Raw genomic sequence first — 18618 nt, forward strand, 5'->3', positions numbered from 1 at the left:
GAGGTAATTAATCTTAGGGCAAGTCCATACTATTAGTACCTAACAGCCCTTGAAAAAGACGTGAAGTAAGCACTATCCATTTTCCATTAAAACGTAGTCTTGGAGAGGATTCAGAGAATGGAAATATTTCTATAGTGTCTTCTGTGAGCAGAGGAACAGAAGGGCTTAATTGCTTAAGACAGTTTTGCTAGGCTACGGTTTCTTTTTTTTGCCCTTTTCTAGCACAGTTTACAGCTTTGTATAGTGCATGATTAATTTCCAAGTTTCAGCCTATTCCAACTGTAACATTTGATATTTTTTCAGTATTGGCTGGCATTTTGAGAAGAACAAAATCTACAGTCAGTACAAATTGAAAAGCAGTGCTGTTCTAAAGTTTTTTTTAGCATACTTTAAAAGGTGATGCTCTTCAGAGTCCTGAAAATCTAATTGTGGCTTGGGCACAACAGTGTTTAAAGTGTACACAAAAGACCCTGTCATTGCTGCAGTTGTCAAGGTGCCAGCATTTTCAAGATAAAAGCATTCTTTCTCTCTCTCTCTTTTTTTTTTTTTTTTTTTATTGCCTAATAAGCAAGAGGACTGGATCCAATGTACGCTGGCCGATGCATGTCACTGCCGCCTGCTAGATTTTAAGTACGTTGCGTAGCCATCACAGTGCTCTCTAAGTGTGAACGGCAGCTCGATTCCAGTGTGCAGGCTTTGTCGGAACACTCCAGAAAACTAAGGTTAGTAGAAAAAGGTAAAGAAGAGTTCTACAGTGAAGATAGGATTCTTGGTAAGTTTCAAACTTTTAACTTCCCAACTTGTTGGGATACTTGAATTTGTATCTGTAGGGTGTTATAAAATAATACTGTGTTCTGAGCAGCTTTTGCTCTTTTGAAACAAGAACCAGATTGTTGAATATTGTTATCACTGGCTACGATAATAAATAAAACTGGTAAACTATGAGGAAGGTTTTATTTAAGATGCCAAGTAAGGGGTAGTACTTGATAAAAAAGATATTTGAAACTTTTTCCATTTGTTGGTCTGATTTGGAAGCAGATCTGTATGTGCGTAGTATGGTCATTTTCTAGTGTATTCTGTTAATTAAAATTCAGGAGGCATTTTCCTGTTCCCTGGCCTAACCGAAGTTTTTGCTGTGCTTTTGTTCCCTATCTGAATAGATGTTGTTGAAAGCCAAAGTGTAAGGGAGAACTTTTCCAAGACGGCATGACTCACTGAGCGGTGAGAAGATCACAAAGTGTCCAGGCAGCTGTGTTCACAAGGCTCCTTCAAACTGACAGTTAAATTCTCAGCCAAAGGTAAGGACGAAGGTTTTTAACTGTTGGAAAAATGTGCAGGAGCTCTAATGCAAGGTACTCAAGGTATTTGAACAGATTGGCAAGCAGTGGGATGAACGGAAAAGGGCAAAGTGAACAAGCAAAATGGTTGATACTTGGTAACTTTTAGAAAAAGTTTGCTGTAGCTGAGTTACTGTGATATATGAGTTCTTCGGAGTCATAGTGAGGTCTGTCATTTTAGATGCCCAATAAGTTTTACAATCAAATGTTAACATCTAAGCATGCTTAAAAATCTTTTTTCTGTCCTCCATATTTTTTTTAAAGGGGGGGGGGGGAATACTTTGTTTATAGAGTTACTTCCAAAGATATTTTTTAGATCTTAGAATAAAAGTCTACTAAGGTGTTGCAGATGTACAAACTTTCATTTTGTTGGTACTTATACTGCATTATTATGAACCGTGGCTACAGGATGTAATTTAGTTACTGTGTGCAAATAAGTTCTTGTAAACCTGCATATTTCAACACAGCTTAGTACTAGTACTACTTTTTTAATTTTATCCCAAATAGACAAAAAAATAGCTGAGCACTGATCTGAATATGTGAAGAAACTAAGTTATATTTTTGTTCTTTCCTCATCATTAGCATTGCCATTATTATTTAATTGCCTTTGCGAAGTGTTATGACCAGGGAAGAAGGTTACAGAGAAGAATTTAGCTATGACAGAATGCCGACTTTGGAGCGGGGAAAGCAAGAGAATGGAAATTATGTAGCAGATATCAAATCCAGTGACCTTCAGCTATCAAAGCGGCTCCATCCATGCTTTATTTACAGAACATGGATCTTTTCTTTACTGATGGGCGTAAGTACTCTGAATATAGAAAATTTAAAAGTGTAAGGGAGGTCTTAGTACCCTGGAATTTATCCTCTTGTGGATCATTAGAGAAGTCACAATTTCATCACTGATGGTGTTGAATATAAACATTTGTACAGAAAACAACATATTTTGTAAATTTATAATGTAGCTCTTAAATAACTAATTGTATTCTTTGGATCATTTTGCACTAATTAAATATGCTATGCAAAGGCTGATTTTTGTCTTTAATATTAAATAGAGTGATTGTTGTGGTTTTAAGTATTAATCCATTTGTATGTATTAGCAATGCCTTTTTGTCAAGTATCCTGATCATATGCCTTATTTTAAGATGGTTTTAAATATTGAAAGTACTTTACTTGCCATGATAGCATTTTGGCATTAAAAATGTATATGATATTTAATTGCTGAGTTCTTCTGTTTCAATAGTCATGGAGTTATTTGATGTAATTTTCATGTAGTAGGTGACATATTCTGTGTCTTACATGAATGTCATAGTGGTTTGAATTTTTGTGTCATTGCTCTAGAGTCACCGGACACTGATCTTGCATATGCATTGTGTTACTCCATGTTCTGAGCCAAGATAATTAAAGTTCATTATAGCAATTACAAATAAGTCATTTTTTTTTCTTTTTCTGTCATCTGGTGTGTTTTAAAGAATAATTCTTGTAAGATCTAATATGTTTCACTGTTAATACAGTAATAACTTATTTTTGCACAGCGAGTAAAAGTAGTGCCTTATTTTCGAGGAAACAGCTGAACATTTTTCCATCCTGACAATCTGTGAAACTTGGGTTTCCGTTCAGATGTACTGTTACACAAAAAGAAAGAGCAAATTAAGAGCTGGCTTTCTTTGCATTAAATTTTCTCAGTGTCTGTATGCTAAGCAACAGAAGCATTTCCTTCCATGGCGAAAAGACACATATTCAGGGCAGCAGTTGCGATGTATATATGGATTGACATCAAAGTGGCTGAGGGTATAGGCTCTTCTTGTGGAGAACAATTCAGTATGCTTCAAGCACTATTTCAAGTTGTGTTCTATAAATACTGTTCTTCCAGTGTGCCTTAGCTCTGTGTGAATGTGTGCGCTCATACACACATATGCTGTCCTTATTTTCTCTGATCTGTCTTTTGATGAGGACTTTTTAAAGACCCTCCCCCCCAAGAACTTTGTGACATGAACAAAATATCCAAATAAGAAAGAAGAGCCATTCTGTCTCATCTTTTCCAACCCCTTTGAAGAAATGTATACTCAGAGGAAAACAAACAAACAACAAACAAGCAAAGAGAATAAATCATTTAATGCTGGAAGTTTAACTCAGATACAATTATGGAATAAATAGAATGGTTGGCAAGGGAACAGCAGGAGTTGAGCATTTATGGTTATGCCACTAGATGAAGGTGGTAAGGGAGTTTGGAGGGAGACAATAAAATAGGTGGAAGAACCTTCATCAATATATCCTAATATTATTCCTGTTACTGTGTTTTCATTGGTAATTGCCAGGCTGCCCACATAAATCATGAATGTTGGTGGAGCCAAACAGAATGTAAAGTGGAGGCTTAGCTATTTTCTGAGACATTTTTTTTGCTGTTGAACCATCTGCAATTACCTTTTGATCATTTCCGTATGTACTTGCCAGCTCAGGACGCAGTACTTGATTCAAACATGCTTGTATTATTCAGTATTAGGTCTTGGTTAGCAGCAAAATATATTTTTCAGAACTCAACATGTTTTGATATTTTGCTTCAAAATTATTAACACAAAGACTGCATTATTACATGTACATCAGTAGCTCGATTTGAAAGGAATTCCTGACTTCTCTTTTACAAATAGTTTTATTTGTATTAATTTATATTATTTGTTGCTTTGCAGACTTGCCTCCTTATTACTTCTGGATTTTCGCTGTATCTGGGAAATATTTTTCCGTCTGAAATGGATTATTTACGTTGTGCAGCAGGTTCAGTAAGCATTCTTAATTATTTGCTGTGGCTGTTTGACAGCAAAATCAGTAAATATTTTTTGTGGATTTCGTTTCTTTTTATTTCATCTGTCTTTTTACTACTAACTTTCTTTATGGAAGATACAATCTTATTTAACAGTTAGTTCATTAAGTGAGTTTTCATCCCATGGGTAAGGGAATAGCCATTTTCACAAACAGTGATTTGTGCTGCCAGTTTTGTTAACCAGATTACCATGGGCAGCCAGTAATTATCTGCATTAATGTTTTCCCTGTGCCTGGTTTTTAAAGAAATTGCACTGCTTTATATATGGGGAATTTCTTGCCTGATTACTTGAAGAAGTATTTCAGATTGTATTTCAAAGTTTTATGTTTTTCGGTATATTTTGTGATAATATCCAAATCATATTTGTCTTACTTATGTATTTATGTATATGCTTAACCTACACTTTAGATCTTTGTGCATAAGATTGTTCTGATGTACTTGCTTTGTTCATGGCACGATTCTGTTCCACCATTGCTTTTTTGGCAACTTGACCTGTGGATTTGTTTTAAGTTTGATGTACGGCTATTGTTTTAAGTTAGATGTATGGCTAATGCTTTATTTTAAACAAGTCCCAGGAGTTGTTCCATGAATGAGTTGGCACTTAGGCTTCTGCTGGAGGTGTTAGAATAAAGCTGAAGCAGTTTTTGAAGCTAATGACTTCACTCATCTGTTATGCTCTGCAACATTAATATGGTTACTGAGTTACTGGAGTTACCTTTCTCTGCCCCAAATTTTGTCTCTTTAAACCTTGTATTTATTGAGAATTTCCAAAGATAATGGAGGCAATGCAGGTGGAAGAGCCTAGAGAGCTGTATAGCTCTATAAATGACCACTGGCTCGTTCGGGAAGAGCAGCATTGCTCTCTAGACCTTATTGGCTATCTTGACTAGGAGTAGAATTCAGTCACCTAAACATTATCAAGTGATGTTCTAGAGACTCAGGGGCATCCAGGACTGAAATGTATCTTTTGATGAGGTTAAATATAGGACGGTTAGGTGTTAAGGAAGTGCTGCCAAAAATTTTAAATGTCCATGTTAATCTATTTGTAGTGGTTCCATTGTTAACCATCGCTGCTCAGATGTGCAAAAAGATAATTAGTGAAGAAATGCAGCATTTGTTACACAATTGATCTTTTAACATGGAAGTCTTTTCAATAATTTTAGTATATTTTTATTTTTCTTATCAACATGCTGCCAACATTACATATTTGTGGAAAATAGAGCTGGATCTGTAATAGTAACATATCAGTTTTGGTGCAGGGCACTAGTGAAAGTTTCCTAGTGAAAGTAATGTGGAGGTCCTACGCACTGTTAGTAAAATGTAATGTGATGCAGCAGATCAGTTTTTACAAAGTTCTTTGGAACTGTGTGGTTGAGATTGGCCAAATTCTAGTTTCAACAACCACGACGCTCTCTTTTTAAAAGAATGCAGAGGCCAAGTCTAGGAGTAGTTGTGTTTTTCTTTTCCTGTTTAAGGATCTCATGCCTTCCAGAGTTAATTTGAACTAACAAAGGCGTGAAATGCCTCGTGAAAGACTTTCTTTCTTTCCTTTACTCATCACATTGTGCTGGATAGCTAGTAAAAACTGAGGGTTATGGAAGGCTCTTTTAATCCTCTGGTAATCCTCAGATACCAAATGTAATTAATGAGCTCAGACAAGAGGGACAGTCTTTCCTCAGAGCTTCAGATCTTATGTTTGTCCAATTATTAACTGTAATATTAAATCAGACCCAATAAAAACCATGTATAGAAAAGTATATAAAATTCTTTGTGCAGAATATCCCACTAGTCTTCTCTCTTAATTTTCCCAGTGTATTCCTTCAGCAGTTGTGAGCTTTGCTATAGCAAGAAATAAAATTAATGTGGTAAGTATGAGATTTTTATTGGCAACTATATATATATATATTTTTTTTTCACCTGTTGCTAAAATGAGAGAGAAACCCTTTCTGAACCTGTTTTACAGATACCCAATTTTCAGATTCTGTTTGTCTCTACATTTGCGGTTACAACAACATGTTTAATTTGGTTTGGATGCAAACTTGTCCTAAATCCATCAGCTATAAATGTAAGTTACCTAAACAATTACTAATTAATGCTACATTTATCCTCATAAAAAAAAAAAAAAAGGTGGAGATAACATGTAACTACACTGTTCTCAATCTAGAGAGATTGTCTAAGCAGTAACTTTAACTTTTGGAGTAAGAGAAGACCTGAAAATTGACATTGGATATAAAACCTTGTATGGATAAAAGATGCACAGTACCGCTAATTTACTGGAGATTAATATAGAAATGACTTTCCTGTCTTGTATTTCCAGTTCAAAAGCATAAATTAGATGTTCAAAGGTGATCCAGTTTAATCACCTGACTGTTTACTTTTCTGTTAACTGTAGTAATTTCTAATATATATATATATTTTTTAAATAGAGTAGGATCAGAAGTGAAAATAGTGATTTAGTACCTCTGCTGTAGATAAGTCAATTTTCAGGGTTGAATTCTACTGACATGAGAGTGTGTCACAAAAAGTGGTACTTCTAGGACATTTCAGATTCAGCGTAATCCTTTCTTGGATCTTCTACAGTGTATAGTTTTGCTTCTGAGGTCACGAGGAAAGAAACTTTTGATGAACATTTTCCCTATACATCATCAACAAAGAGAAGGCAGCTGCAAATGTTATTCAAAGCACATGTATTTCATGCTGGGAAAAGTTCTGTTTTGGAATCACAACCTTTTAACACTTGTCTTTGGCAGGCTAAACCAAAAAAGTAAAACTATATATATATATATATATTTTTTTTTTTTTTTCCTATGGTAAAATGTTCTGAATCCTCTACACTATATAAGAATATGATGTGTAAGAATGAGTAATATAGCAGTAGGTGTTACTGTTACTTTTGATAAATATACTTTTGATAAATACTTACTCTTGATCAATGCTCTATCACAGAACAGCAGTGCTTGATCCAACTACGTCATACATTTCGTATGAAGGTTAATGACTGCTATCATCTGCTATTGTTCATTTCTTCTCCAAGCATTGTATCAGCTGTTGTGATAGTAATAGCTCAGCAATAATAATAGCTCCCTGTAATAATATAGGAGATCTAAATTGGTGTTACTAACAAAAGACTTTTTAACAGAAAAATAATACAGGCAGTTTGCTTTAGCTAGATGTGCTATTTTAATAACATCTGGTTAGCTCCAGATTTCACAGATGTTGAACTTTTAAATTAATTGTGTTTGCTTCCCCATGAAATGTGTGGAATATTAGGTCAATACTTATAAACCTGCTTTTAAAGTTTGTAACTAATTCCAGGTTCACATTTCTGTGCAGCTGGCCTGATTTCTGTGCAGCTGGCCTGATTTTCAGGAACCAGGTATTGAGGTCAGTAAGAGCTGTGGAGATTTAACACTGGACAGTCAGGTCACTGGAATTCAAGTGGTATTGGCTTTAGATATAGGAGATTTGTCCCTGTGATTGATGGGATGTGTTCCTCTGGGTTCTGTGCGTATCTAAGGCCAGATTACACCAGTCAATTCTTTGTACAACCCTTGGTAGCTTATTGAGCAGTTCCCTCATAAATTTCCCCCACCACACTTCAAGTGCCTTAGGCTGTTAGGACTGAATGAATTATATGCCAGGCAGAAGGGTACAGCCTTTATCCCCTTTAACTTCCTTTCCTGGTAGAAACTTCAAATATTAGAAAACAGTCTGTGTGTTTTGGGAGAGACGAGAAGAGAAGTGTGTCTCAGGCCTAGTGAGTTCCTTGACGTTCCCTTCCACTGGTGTGTAGACAGGATAACGGCCCTGTCAGCGGGGAACTGTGTCTGCCCAGGAAAGGTGGGCCCAGGGGACTCACCGTGCCCCTTACCATTCATGCAAGCATGTTCAATATGATTCAGTATTTCTGCTGGCACTGGCAGCCAGTAATGGTAATGAAAGGTAATGAAATAAAAAGGTACTGAACCCCAAATGGTTGGCTGAGTAGCTTTCTGGGCGCCCTCTGCTGTCTGCATGGACGGCATGGCCACCGACAGGAGTGGAAGCTTAGAAGATAAGGGTGCGTGGAGATGCTGGAGTGTAGGTGCTTGGTTTGGTTACCTAACTATAAGTGCATGTCCCAGTTAGCTGTGGAGCGGCTCATCCTGCCTCGCTCCAGGTAGGGCGTCAGTATTCTTTAGGTACTCAGACATTATTTGTCAGACCTGTGGACATGGCTTGGAATATCTGTAAGATATCTCAAATCATATTAATGTATGTTTAAACAACTATAGTGAAATTAAACCACATACATTTTGAATGGAGTTCTATGTTTTACATATAAACCACATTTTTACTACCTGCTGCAGGTTCAGAGCAACTTGAATTAAGTTTGTGATGATCCACTGTTTTCTACCCAGATGCACTTGCGTGTTCCTTAGTCACAGAAGAGGATTGCAGATGTAGCTTACATGGTTCTGTGTATCTGGAGTGGTAGTTATAGAGAATTTTCTATAGTACTTTGAAATCTAACATTGATTTTTCCATTGTTATATATGGTTTGAAAAGGTATTTACTTCTAGCTTTAGCTGTATTTCTGTTTAAAAACTACAACCAAACTTCAAAACTGTTGATATTTTTACTTTAGTCTAAGGGCATTGAATTAATTTTGCAAATGGAATACTCTGATACTCTAGACACATTATATCAGAAAAAATACTGGAATGATAAAATTTAAATTTTAAAATTTTGATTTTATTTACTGTTTTTCTTCAATTTCTGTTATTTTCTTATAGCTAACTGTAAATGTGCTAGTGTGTCCATGTAGTTATGGTGCTTCTGGACCCAAACTTGTGTATCTATTTGGCACTGCACTGTATAACGTGGCCTTGCCAGCCCACGTCAGTACCAGTGCTATGTGTCAAAACACATCTAAATCATGGGAATTTACAGGCTGGATTAAATTGTTCTGCAGGCCACATGTTTGACACCTCTTCTTTTGCCAAATAACATCTTTATTCTTCAGCTAGCACTTTTCCTAGAAGCTTACCACTATGATATTTATTGCTGTTTGTGGCTCTAGCACAACTGTACAGTCTGTTGTGTCCTGCAAGGAACACAGTTGTGGTTTTTTGAGAAGGATGAATTTCAGTACAAAAAGCCTCTCAAATCTGCCACGTATGAACTTTTTCAAAACATCAAAAGAAAAGCAAGCAAGCAAGCAAACAAACCCAAAACCTACACTGCAAGATGCATGTCAAAGGAGAATTTAGATTTGATCATCCGAGAAACCAGTTTGACGTGAAGAAACAGTATAGTTCAAAGAACAACAGTTTGCTACAATTATATTGGTTCTGAATGGGGTTAGTTCTCCTTAAACTTTCGGTACTTTGCCCAGTGGCCAGACCTAACCATCACATATTTTCTTGGGCTGCCACTGGAAAAACATGGTGCTTCTGAAGACTTACACAGGGAGATCTACACTGCCTAACTTGCGTGCCTCTAAAAATGATCAATCAAACCCATGTAGAGCATGTGTTGTCTCACGAAAAGAGGTAGATAAGGATCCAAAGAGAACATTAAGTATTCCATTCACAGTCATGTCTTGAAGATGAACAATGGCAGGAGGAATGGCAGCATCCATGTTTTTATACAATAATGTAATCTGTTAGACCTGCAGGAGTTGTAAAATCACGAAGAGTGTTCATCAGTGCTTTACTAGCATGAGGCAGAACACAGAGCCTTTGGAAAAGCCCAGTTCTTTGGAATGCGTTTTCATTCAGCATTGCGTGATTTGCGGTGTAGGGATTGGAAGCCTGTGGCCCTCCTTCTCTCCCAGTGGATTTCCTTAGCCCCTGGGCTAGTCAAACTCCCTCTTGTTTGTCTTCTTTCTGTTCCTGTGAATCTTTCATGATTTGCAGCAGTGTTCTGGTTTCACATGAGAAGTTCTGCAAAAATGCAAGAGTACCTAGTAACATCCCCCATGTGTTAACACTGTCTTTTGGAAGACAATAATGCACTATTCTTCAGGCAGATTATTTCCATAAGTGAAATAAACATCTTTCTCAGGTTAGGCATTCTAAGTATTGTGTAGGCAACTAAGTGCTGTCCTAGAAATTCATCAAAAATAAAAAATAAAAAATATATTAAAAAGTATCTAATTAATAGATACATCTAAATGTCAGAGAAAATAGACAGCTGGATCCCACCCCCTTGTTTACTGTTAATATGGAAGATATAACTCTTCTGTCTGGAATTCCACTGACAGATAAATTTCAACTTGATTCTGCTTATTCTGCTGGAAATCTTCATGGCAACTACCGTGATCATCTCAGCTAGATCTACTGAAGACTGCTGTATGAGAAAGAAAGTAGGTACCCTTAAAATTGGAATTCATTGTACTTTGCTGTTTTTTCTAAATAACCTAAAAAATATTAGATTTTTCTTATATTATGTATGTTGACAAGTTACTGGTGACTTCAGTGTATCATATCATATTTCATGGTAAAATTAGGTTTGAACATTATAAAACTAGATTTAGACAGTAATTAAACATACTGTACTGAACAGTGATAGTCTCTTCTGTCTTTAAGAGTTCAATGAACCCTCTGCAAAATGAACTACTGCAATTATGCACCATGGGGCTGTGTGAATATTTTATGAACAGGCATGGCAAATGTTTTATTTATATTTTGTAGAACAAAACTTTATGAGGTATGAAACATTAGAATACTGTGACTTGTATGTATGCAAGCAATGCCTTTTTGATGCATGAAGCAGAAATATCTGTCCAGTATGCTGATTTGGTGGTGTCTGGACAATGAATTTGTCTTCAGGATTTCATAGAATCCTTGAATGGCCTGAGTTGGAAGGGACCTCAAGGATCATCTAGTTCCCACCCCCAGTTTGGGGCTATAGATAAAATTGTCTTTGCTCATAATCACTCTCCCAAATCACACCTTTTTTCTACATTATTTCCTTTACCTAAAAATGAAGAAAATGCGTGTGCTTACAGTGTGTTCCAGTGGAAGCATTGCTTGCTAGATAAAGTCATGTTGTAAACTGTCCTCCTTCAGTTACTGTTTATCCATGTCTGCAAAATCTGAAAGATTCTGAAAGATTTCTGAAAATCTGAAAGAACTTTGGAAGGATCAGGAACGAAATATGTATTTTAAAGGTGGAAAACAGCTAATGTGGAACTACCTCACTTATTTTCAATGCTCTGACACGGATGGTCTAACACTGGCAAACACTACAGTGTGTCACTGGTGGTTCTGGTGGGCCAACCAAACATTGCCTACCATCTGTAGGATCTGTAACAGGTTCTACAGGATATTAAAAGAAATGTATTGCTTTGCATGTTTTCTCAATCATGATTTTTATTCCCTCTAGAATACTGCATATGACAGTACCATTGTTACAAGCAATGTCAGCTTTCCTACTCGAATTCTGAAGTCATACTCAGTAAGTACTTGTTTTTGTTTTTGTTTTTTCATTAAATCAATTTGTTATTTCATTGTTCTAAGTGCTAAACTCCTTTAAAGTCAGGAACAGTTCAATGTAGGTAAGAACTGAAAGAACGGATTTAGAGGCAGAAATACCAGATACATCCTAAAATGCTTCCTTTTATAATATTGCAAGATAAATGGTAACAGCCCTGTACAATAGGAAAAAGACTACTTAATGACTTAAAGATAAATATTGTGAACTGAACTGTTTAGTGGAGCTAATAAATGAGACTATAAATATGTATAATGAAGCTAATCTTGTTTCAATGTAAGCCAGCAGGCATTTTGCCATATTTTATATCTGCAAAACTTTGACTTTTTGCATATCTAATGGCACAAAAGCATTCTTTTTTTTTTTTTCTTCCACTGTGTTCTTTTCTATATGCAAAAAGGAAATTTAGTGTTCAAATATACTGTTAATAATGTGTGTGCTCTACTTTGTTTTAGGTAATTGAGGTGATTATTGGAATTTCATCAGTATTTGGTGGCATAATTGCTTTGAATATGGATGTTCTAGTCTCAGGTCCATATCTTTCGGTAACATTCTTTTGGATCTTAGTTGCTGTAAGTAGAACAAAATCGATGTACTCTTTTAAACAATGCCTTTGATTTTTCTTTTTTTCTCCCTACTAGAAAGTTCTCATTATACTTAATATATTATGTAATGTGGTTGTTCTATTTTGATTTACAAGATGGAAGTGAGAAATAAAACAAGAGTATTGGAAGTTTTCTGTCAAACAGGTCCCAGATTTTAGAATATTTCAGGCTGCAAAATATAAAGTTGAGTATAATTTCAGTGTGGTAGCATCCTTAGGTTGTTACCTGTATCCCATCAGCATTAATGGTCTTAAAAGTCTGAAATTTGTTGGTAATCCTTGTAACAAGTAATAGCCTGCACCTAGGAGCAGTGCATTCATAAAGCACTAAGGGCACAATCTGCCTTCAGTGAAGCCACGTTGTCTGGTGATTAGTGACAGCCAATCCAGATTCACTAAGTGCAGATCACGCCCAAAAAATCTGGTGGCCTTCTATGATGGGGTTGTAGCATTGGTAGATAGGGGAAGAGCAACTGATGTTGTCTACCTGGCTTTGTGCAAAGCATTTGGTACTGTCTCCCATGATATCCTTGTCTCTAAATTGGAGAGACGTGGATTTGGTGGATGGACTCAGTGGGTAAGGCTCAAAGAGTTAGATCGCACTCAAAGAGTTGTGATCAGTGGCTCAATGTCTAAGTGGAGATCAGGAAGGAGTGGTGTTCCTCAGGGGTCAATATTGGGAACAGTGCTCTTTAACATCTTTGTCAGTGACATGGACAGTGGGATTGAGTGCACCTTCACCAACTTTGCCAATGACACCAAGCTGTGTGGTGTGGTTGGCACTCTGGGAGGAAGGGATGCCATCCAGATAGACCATGACAGGCTTGAGAGGTGGACCTGTGCTAACCTCATGGGGTTCAACAAGGCCAAGTGCCAGGTCCTGCACCTGGGCTGGGGTGATCCCAAGCACAAGTACTCATTCTCCACAAAGGAGTGGAGAATGGATTGTGGATTGAGAGCAGCTTTGATGAGAAGGATCTGGGGGTGTTGATGGATGGGAAGCTCAACATGAGCTGACAATGTATGCCTGCAGCCCAGAAAGCCGACTGTATTCTGGGCTGCGTCAAAAGAAGCATGGCCAGCAGGTCAAGGGAGGGGATTCTCCCCCTCTACTCTGCTCTCATTAGACCCCACCTAAGGTACCACATTCAGCTCTGGGACCCGAGAACAAGAAGGACATGGACGTATTAGAATAAGTCCAGAGGATGATCAGAAGGCTGGAGCACCTATCCAATGAAGACAAGCTGAGATAGATGGGGTTGTTCACCCTGGAGAAGAGAAGGCTCTTGGGGAGACCTTATAGCAGCCTTCCAGTACCTAAAGGGGGCCTATGGGGAGGCTGGGGGGGGAACTCTTTGTCAGGGAGTGCAGTGAAAGGACAAGGGGGAGTGGTTTAAAAGTAAAAGAGGGGAGAATTAGATAAGCTTTTTGGAAGAAATTCTTTACTGTGAGGTTGATGAGGCACTGGCACAGGTTACCCGGAGAAGCTGTGGATGCCCCATCCCTGGAAGTGTTCAAGGCCAGGTTGAATGAGACTTTGAGCGACTTGGTCTGGTGGGAGGTGTCCCTGTCCATGGCATGGGAGTTAGATGGTCTTCAAGGTCCCTTCCAACTCAAGCCATTCTATGATTCTATGGTCCTGTGATAAAGGATGTTGTGCTACCCTGCTTGCAACAAACAAGAAGTTCAGAAAGATGACCGTGAACACTAGATTTATATATGGCTCCTATGTCTGGAAAATTCCTCAGTATAAAGAGGGAAAAGATAATACATAAGTTCTTCAGAATGCAGAACTCACAAAGTTCAGTAGGGTTCCTTAGGTTTTCATGCAGAAGCGTCAAGCTTTGTGGGTAATATTTCAGTCTGTGTAGGTTTAATGCATGAAACTCATTAAACGTAAGTTAAATGAATACTAGTTTTACATCCATTTAAGTAATTGATTACCAATGGTGTCATAAAAAGAATATATGGCTCAGGAAATTCAGGATGTGATTTATAACAAGTGGGAATCACTATTGCACACTTATAGATTATGTAATTTTCCAGTAGGTAGATATTTATTTTGTATACTTTATTGTCTTGTATTATATTTAGTGCTTTCCAAGTGCCATTGCAAGTCATGTGGCTGCTGAATATCCAAGTAAATGTCTGGTAAGTGAGTAAAATCCATGGGTATTATCATTAGAGAGAAGTAATATGCATTTGCCCACTTGTTTTTAGTTACTTTTACAAATACAACAGAAATTTATTGCAAGAGTGTAAGTTGATATTCCTGAAAAGAAATCCAGTAGCTCCCTTGGAGTCTTCCATCAATTCTAGGAAAGAATTTTATGGATTTTTTGTTGTTTATTTTTGGTTTTGTACTGGTTCCTAGGGAATGGATATTGCTAAATGGAAAAGAAATACTTCATATTGTACACCCAGAAATGATTTCATGCTCTTCAGCTGAAGTCCTTTCCATTATGTGCTGTGATTTCTGAAAGAAGAAAATTAGGCGTGCAGTCTGTATTGGACTTAGAGCCTATTTTAAACAACTTCCTGATCTGCATGACTAGCAACAAAAATAAAGAATGTTCAGTAGAGTGCATTTAATCCATGAGTGTCCCAGATGTGTTGTAAAGTCTGCTTAAAACATCTGCTCTAAGTTACAGTCATGCAGCCATACTTAAGTCAGTAACGATGCATGACCACAACTGAAGTCAGAATTTGATGCTGTAGGATGATACTTGAATGAAAACTAGGCTGCTATTGTATTGCAATAAAGTTGCCTCAAAGCACTCAAATCTATTTGCATAGTTATTTTAGGTTTTAAGTCTGCAATATATGCTGTTAATTCTCATTGTTTCACACAAACTGAAGAATAAATAATGCTTCTTTACTAGGTCTCTAAATATGGTATTGTTTCCCCTATCTGCATATGAAAGACATTTTTAAAATTAGACAAAAGACTCGTCACACATCTTAAATGGAAAATTAATTACAAAACATCAGTGTTTTGGCTAGGAAAATTAATTTATTCAAAGCTTGTTTCTGTATCTCTGTACAATGTAAATGGCTGCGAAGATTTGTCTCGTGTAATTTTATGTACTTCTGTTATGCTTCCTTTAAGGAGACGCAGCTAACAAACCAACATTGTTATTTGTTTTTGTCCCTCTTTTTCATTTATTGTCTCATTTTATTTAGGTTGAGGTTCTGATTGCCATTAGCAGTGTCACCTCTCCATTGTTGTTCACAGCTTCTGGATACTTATCCTTCAGTATCATGCAAGTTGTAGACATCTTTAAAAATTATCCACCTGCTGTTAAAGTATGTATTTTTATGCAGTTGGAAAATTAACATCTACCTATTAAAGTAGCAACAAAAGAATGAAGATATCCATGTCTCTATTTTTAGCAGTCTTATGATGTACTACTGTTGCTTCTGATGTTGATGCTGCTAATTCAGGCATGCCTTACTATTGGAACTGTAATACAGTGTGTAAATTACAAGACAAAAATGAAACTTCAAGATTTGTCCTGGGCAGAGTCACAGGTTAAAAAACAAGAATACAGAACAACAGAGGTATGTATTTATAGCCACTAAAAAAACTTAAAAATCTTTATTAAAATTGTGTTTAGTTAACTCAGATCACAAGTAAAAGCTGCTGTGTAAAACTAAAGATGTGAACATAGTGGTGAATTCCAATGTAAACAGATAACGTTTTGCTGGTCAAATGATAACTGTGGCATGACAAAATCACATTTGTGACAAGTCCTGTTACAAGAAAAACAGTTGTAAGGTTAAGGCCCCGATCTGTTCTTATTTGTATTATGGGCTTCCAATTACAGACAAGGTCCATCACATAAAATAAAATGGTAGTCCTACTGCATATGACAATCCATAGTTGTTACTTATATACGTCAGCACAAATCTTTAGAAAAGAGGATGCGTTGCATGACTGTGCACTGACAATGGGATAGCCATCTATTAAGAAAGGAGTGGACTTAATCTTTTGAATGCAAGATGAAGTTTTGGACTATGGAGTGACAGTAGTCAGTACAGTCATATTCAGTAAGGTCTGCTATAGGGGAATGAATGTACTAAGCCGAGTTAGTTCTAAGTTCCCTAAGCTGCAAATGGGAAGTGTTAGGAACGTGGAGCATAGGAACAACACTTGGCAAGCTGCATGAGTGGCTACCCATGTGTTGTGGTTTAACCCGGCCGGCAGCTAAACACCACACAGCTGTTCGCTCACCCTCCCCCCTCCCTCTCTGGGACGGGGGAGAGAAATGGAAAGTGAAGCCCATGAGTTGAGATAAAGACAGTTTAATAAGACAGGAAAATAATAACAATAACAACAACAATAATAATAATAATAATACAATGATGATAATAGTACTACTAATAATAATGTGCACAAACAAGTGATGCACAATGCAATTGCTCACTACCTGCTGACCGATGCCCAGCCTAACCCCGAGCAGTCCGGCCCCCCTCCCCCGGCTAGCCACCCCTATATATTGTTTAGCATGACGTCAGATGGTATGGAATACCCCTTTGGCTAGTTTGGGTCACCTGTCCTGGGTCTGTCCCCTCCCAGCTCTTGCTGCACCCCCAGCCTGCCTGTTGGCAGGACAGAGCAAGAAGCTGAGATGTCCTTGGCTTAGTATAAGCACTGCTCTGCAACAATTAAAACATCGGGGTGTTATCAGCACTCTTGTCATCCTAAGCCAAAACACAGCATTCCACCAGCTACTAGGAAGAAAATTGACTCTGTTCTAACTGAAACCAGGACACCATGCTGGTCAGTAAGAAGTAGAGAGCAGAGGAGGGTGTATGGTATCATACATAGCTCTTGCCATGTCCTAACTACACTGCTGAAGTTGTTCATGATCAGAATTGATATTCTCTATTTCCCTCCTGCACTTCCATGCTTAAGCTATCCTTTCAGATACAGATTTAGCAAATACTTTTTTAGAGCATGGTGGTGCCAGTATTACTGTTACCACTTTTTATACAGTATTTCAGGGCTAGAGTGCTTTCCCAGGGACTGGGGAAGCCCAGCTTTCTTCAGTCTGCAGAGATTAATTACATCCAGCTCCTACAGTGCACAACACTATACAGCACATTTAGGCCTCAGGCTTTTCTCATCTCTTCCCAAAGAGCAAAGCACTATATTCTTAAAGAACAAGGCAGAGTAAATCATCCAGTTAACTGGGTGCTAGCTCTATGGCTGGTCCAGCATTGGAAAGGCTGATCTGACGGATTCAGTCTCTGCTCTAAAAGGGGCATCGGGAAAACAGCATCTAGAAACAGCACTGGATAGACAGTGCTGGAAGCAGGGACTGAATTTCAGTAGAGCTATTTCACAGCTGGTAATGGAAAGTGCAAGCTGTGGAATTAAGTTCCCCTCAGGCTGCTGAAGGCTTTCTGTGTTGGTTGCTGATTGTTTGGATCTGTGATCTGAGAATTAAGTTCTGTATAAAAGATGGAGCATAGCAGAATTTCCACTGCTATAAGTCACATTTTTGAGCATAGGTGATGTCATGGCTGAACAGTTCTCTTCTGGGGATTATTTACATGAGTATGCCTTCCCTGATCAATTAAGTGCAAGTCAAATGCTAAAAGGAGCATTTTTATTTTTTCCAGAAAAGCAACACTTTTTTGCTTACCTTGTAGCATTTAAACGCATGAATAATGTTACAGGTAAAGGTGTAGGTCTCTGGCTTTTCGTGAGTCTGTGTCCTTAAGCAAGACACTGTTTTCCTTGCATGTACGTAGATAAATCTTGATTCAGTTGCACTATGAGGGCTGGAGTTATGTGATTAAAACAGGAATTTGGCGAAGTTTCATTGGCCCAAATGTCTGAAGTATTATACAATTTACATTATTATATTTGTCTATTGTAAATGTAAATTTACATTATTATATTTGGCTATTGTAAATGTATACCACACAATATACAAAGCTATGCAATTTGCAATGTTTATGGTGTAAGCATTCATGTTCATGTTCTCCCAGATTGTCTCAGATGTTTAATTGCTTAAACTTCAGTTTTTTAACCAAAACATTGTTTCATGTTTCCATTTGTTTGAAATTTGTTTCCTTTTAGGTTTCCAATAATACCTTAAAGGATTTTGACAAAGACAAAGCTTGGAAAGCGGTTGTGGTGCAGATGGCTCAGTAGTTTCGATTCTGCAAATGCAGCCAATACAGTACAATCCAATACAACGAATCAATTGTTTGACTTAAGGCTTACAAACTTTTCAGTTTATAAACAGCAATATAGTTACAGTGGTAGGAGCCAAGGAATAACACAGTAAATAATGTCTTTCTAATTACTGTGAAATATGTTGATAATATTTTTAATACATCTGTCTTTTCTGTTGGTATCTATATCTTAG

General features: G+C 37.3%; 1 protein-coding gene across 1 annotated transcript; it reads left to right on the forward strand.

Moving 5' to 3' along the window:
* Positions 1-1956: 1956 nt before the first annotated feature.
* Positions 1957-18401, forward strand: MLC1 (modulator of VRAC current 1; the record flags this gene model as incomplete). The annotated part of the gene is made up of 11 exons (XM_084302493.1): positions 1957-2136; positions 4022-4111; positions 5964-6017; positions 6116-6217; positions 10400-10501; positions 11524-11595; positions 12087-12203; positions 14330-14386; positions 15419-15541; positions 15629-15796; positions 18327-18401. 11 exons carry the CDS (start codon positions 1957-1959, stop codon positions 18399-18401), a joined length of 1140 nt encoding a protein of 379 aa, XP_084158619.1.
* Between the last annotated feature and the right edge of the window lie 217 nt (positions 18402-18618).

Source organism: Netta rufina, assembly GCF_964035555.1.
Source record: "Netta rufina genome assembly, chromosome: 1".
NCBI classification, from domain to species: Eukaryota; Metazoa; Chordata; class Aves; order Anseriformes; family Anatidae; genus Netta; species Netta rufina.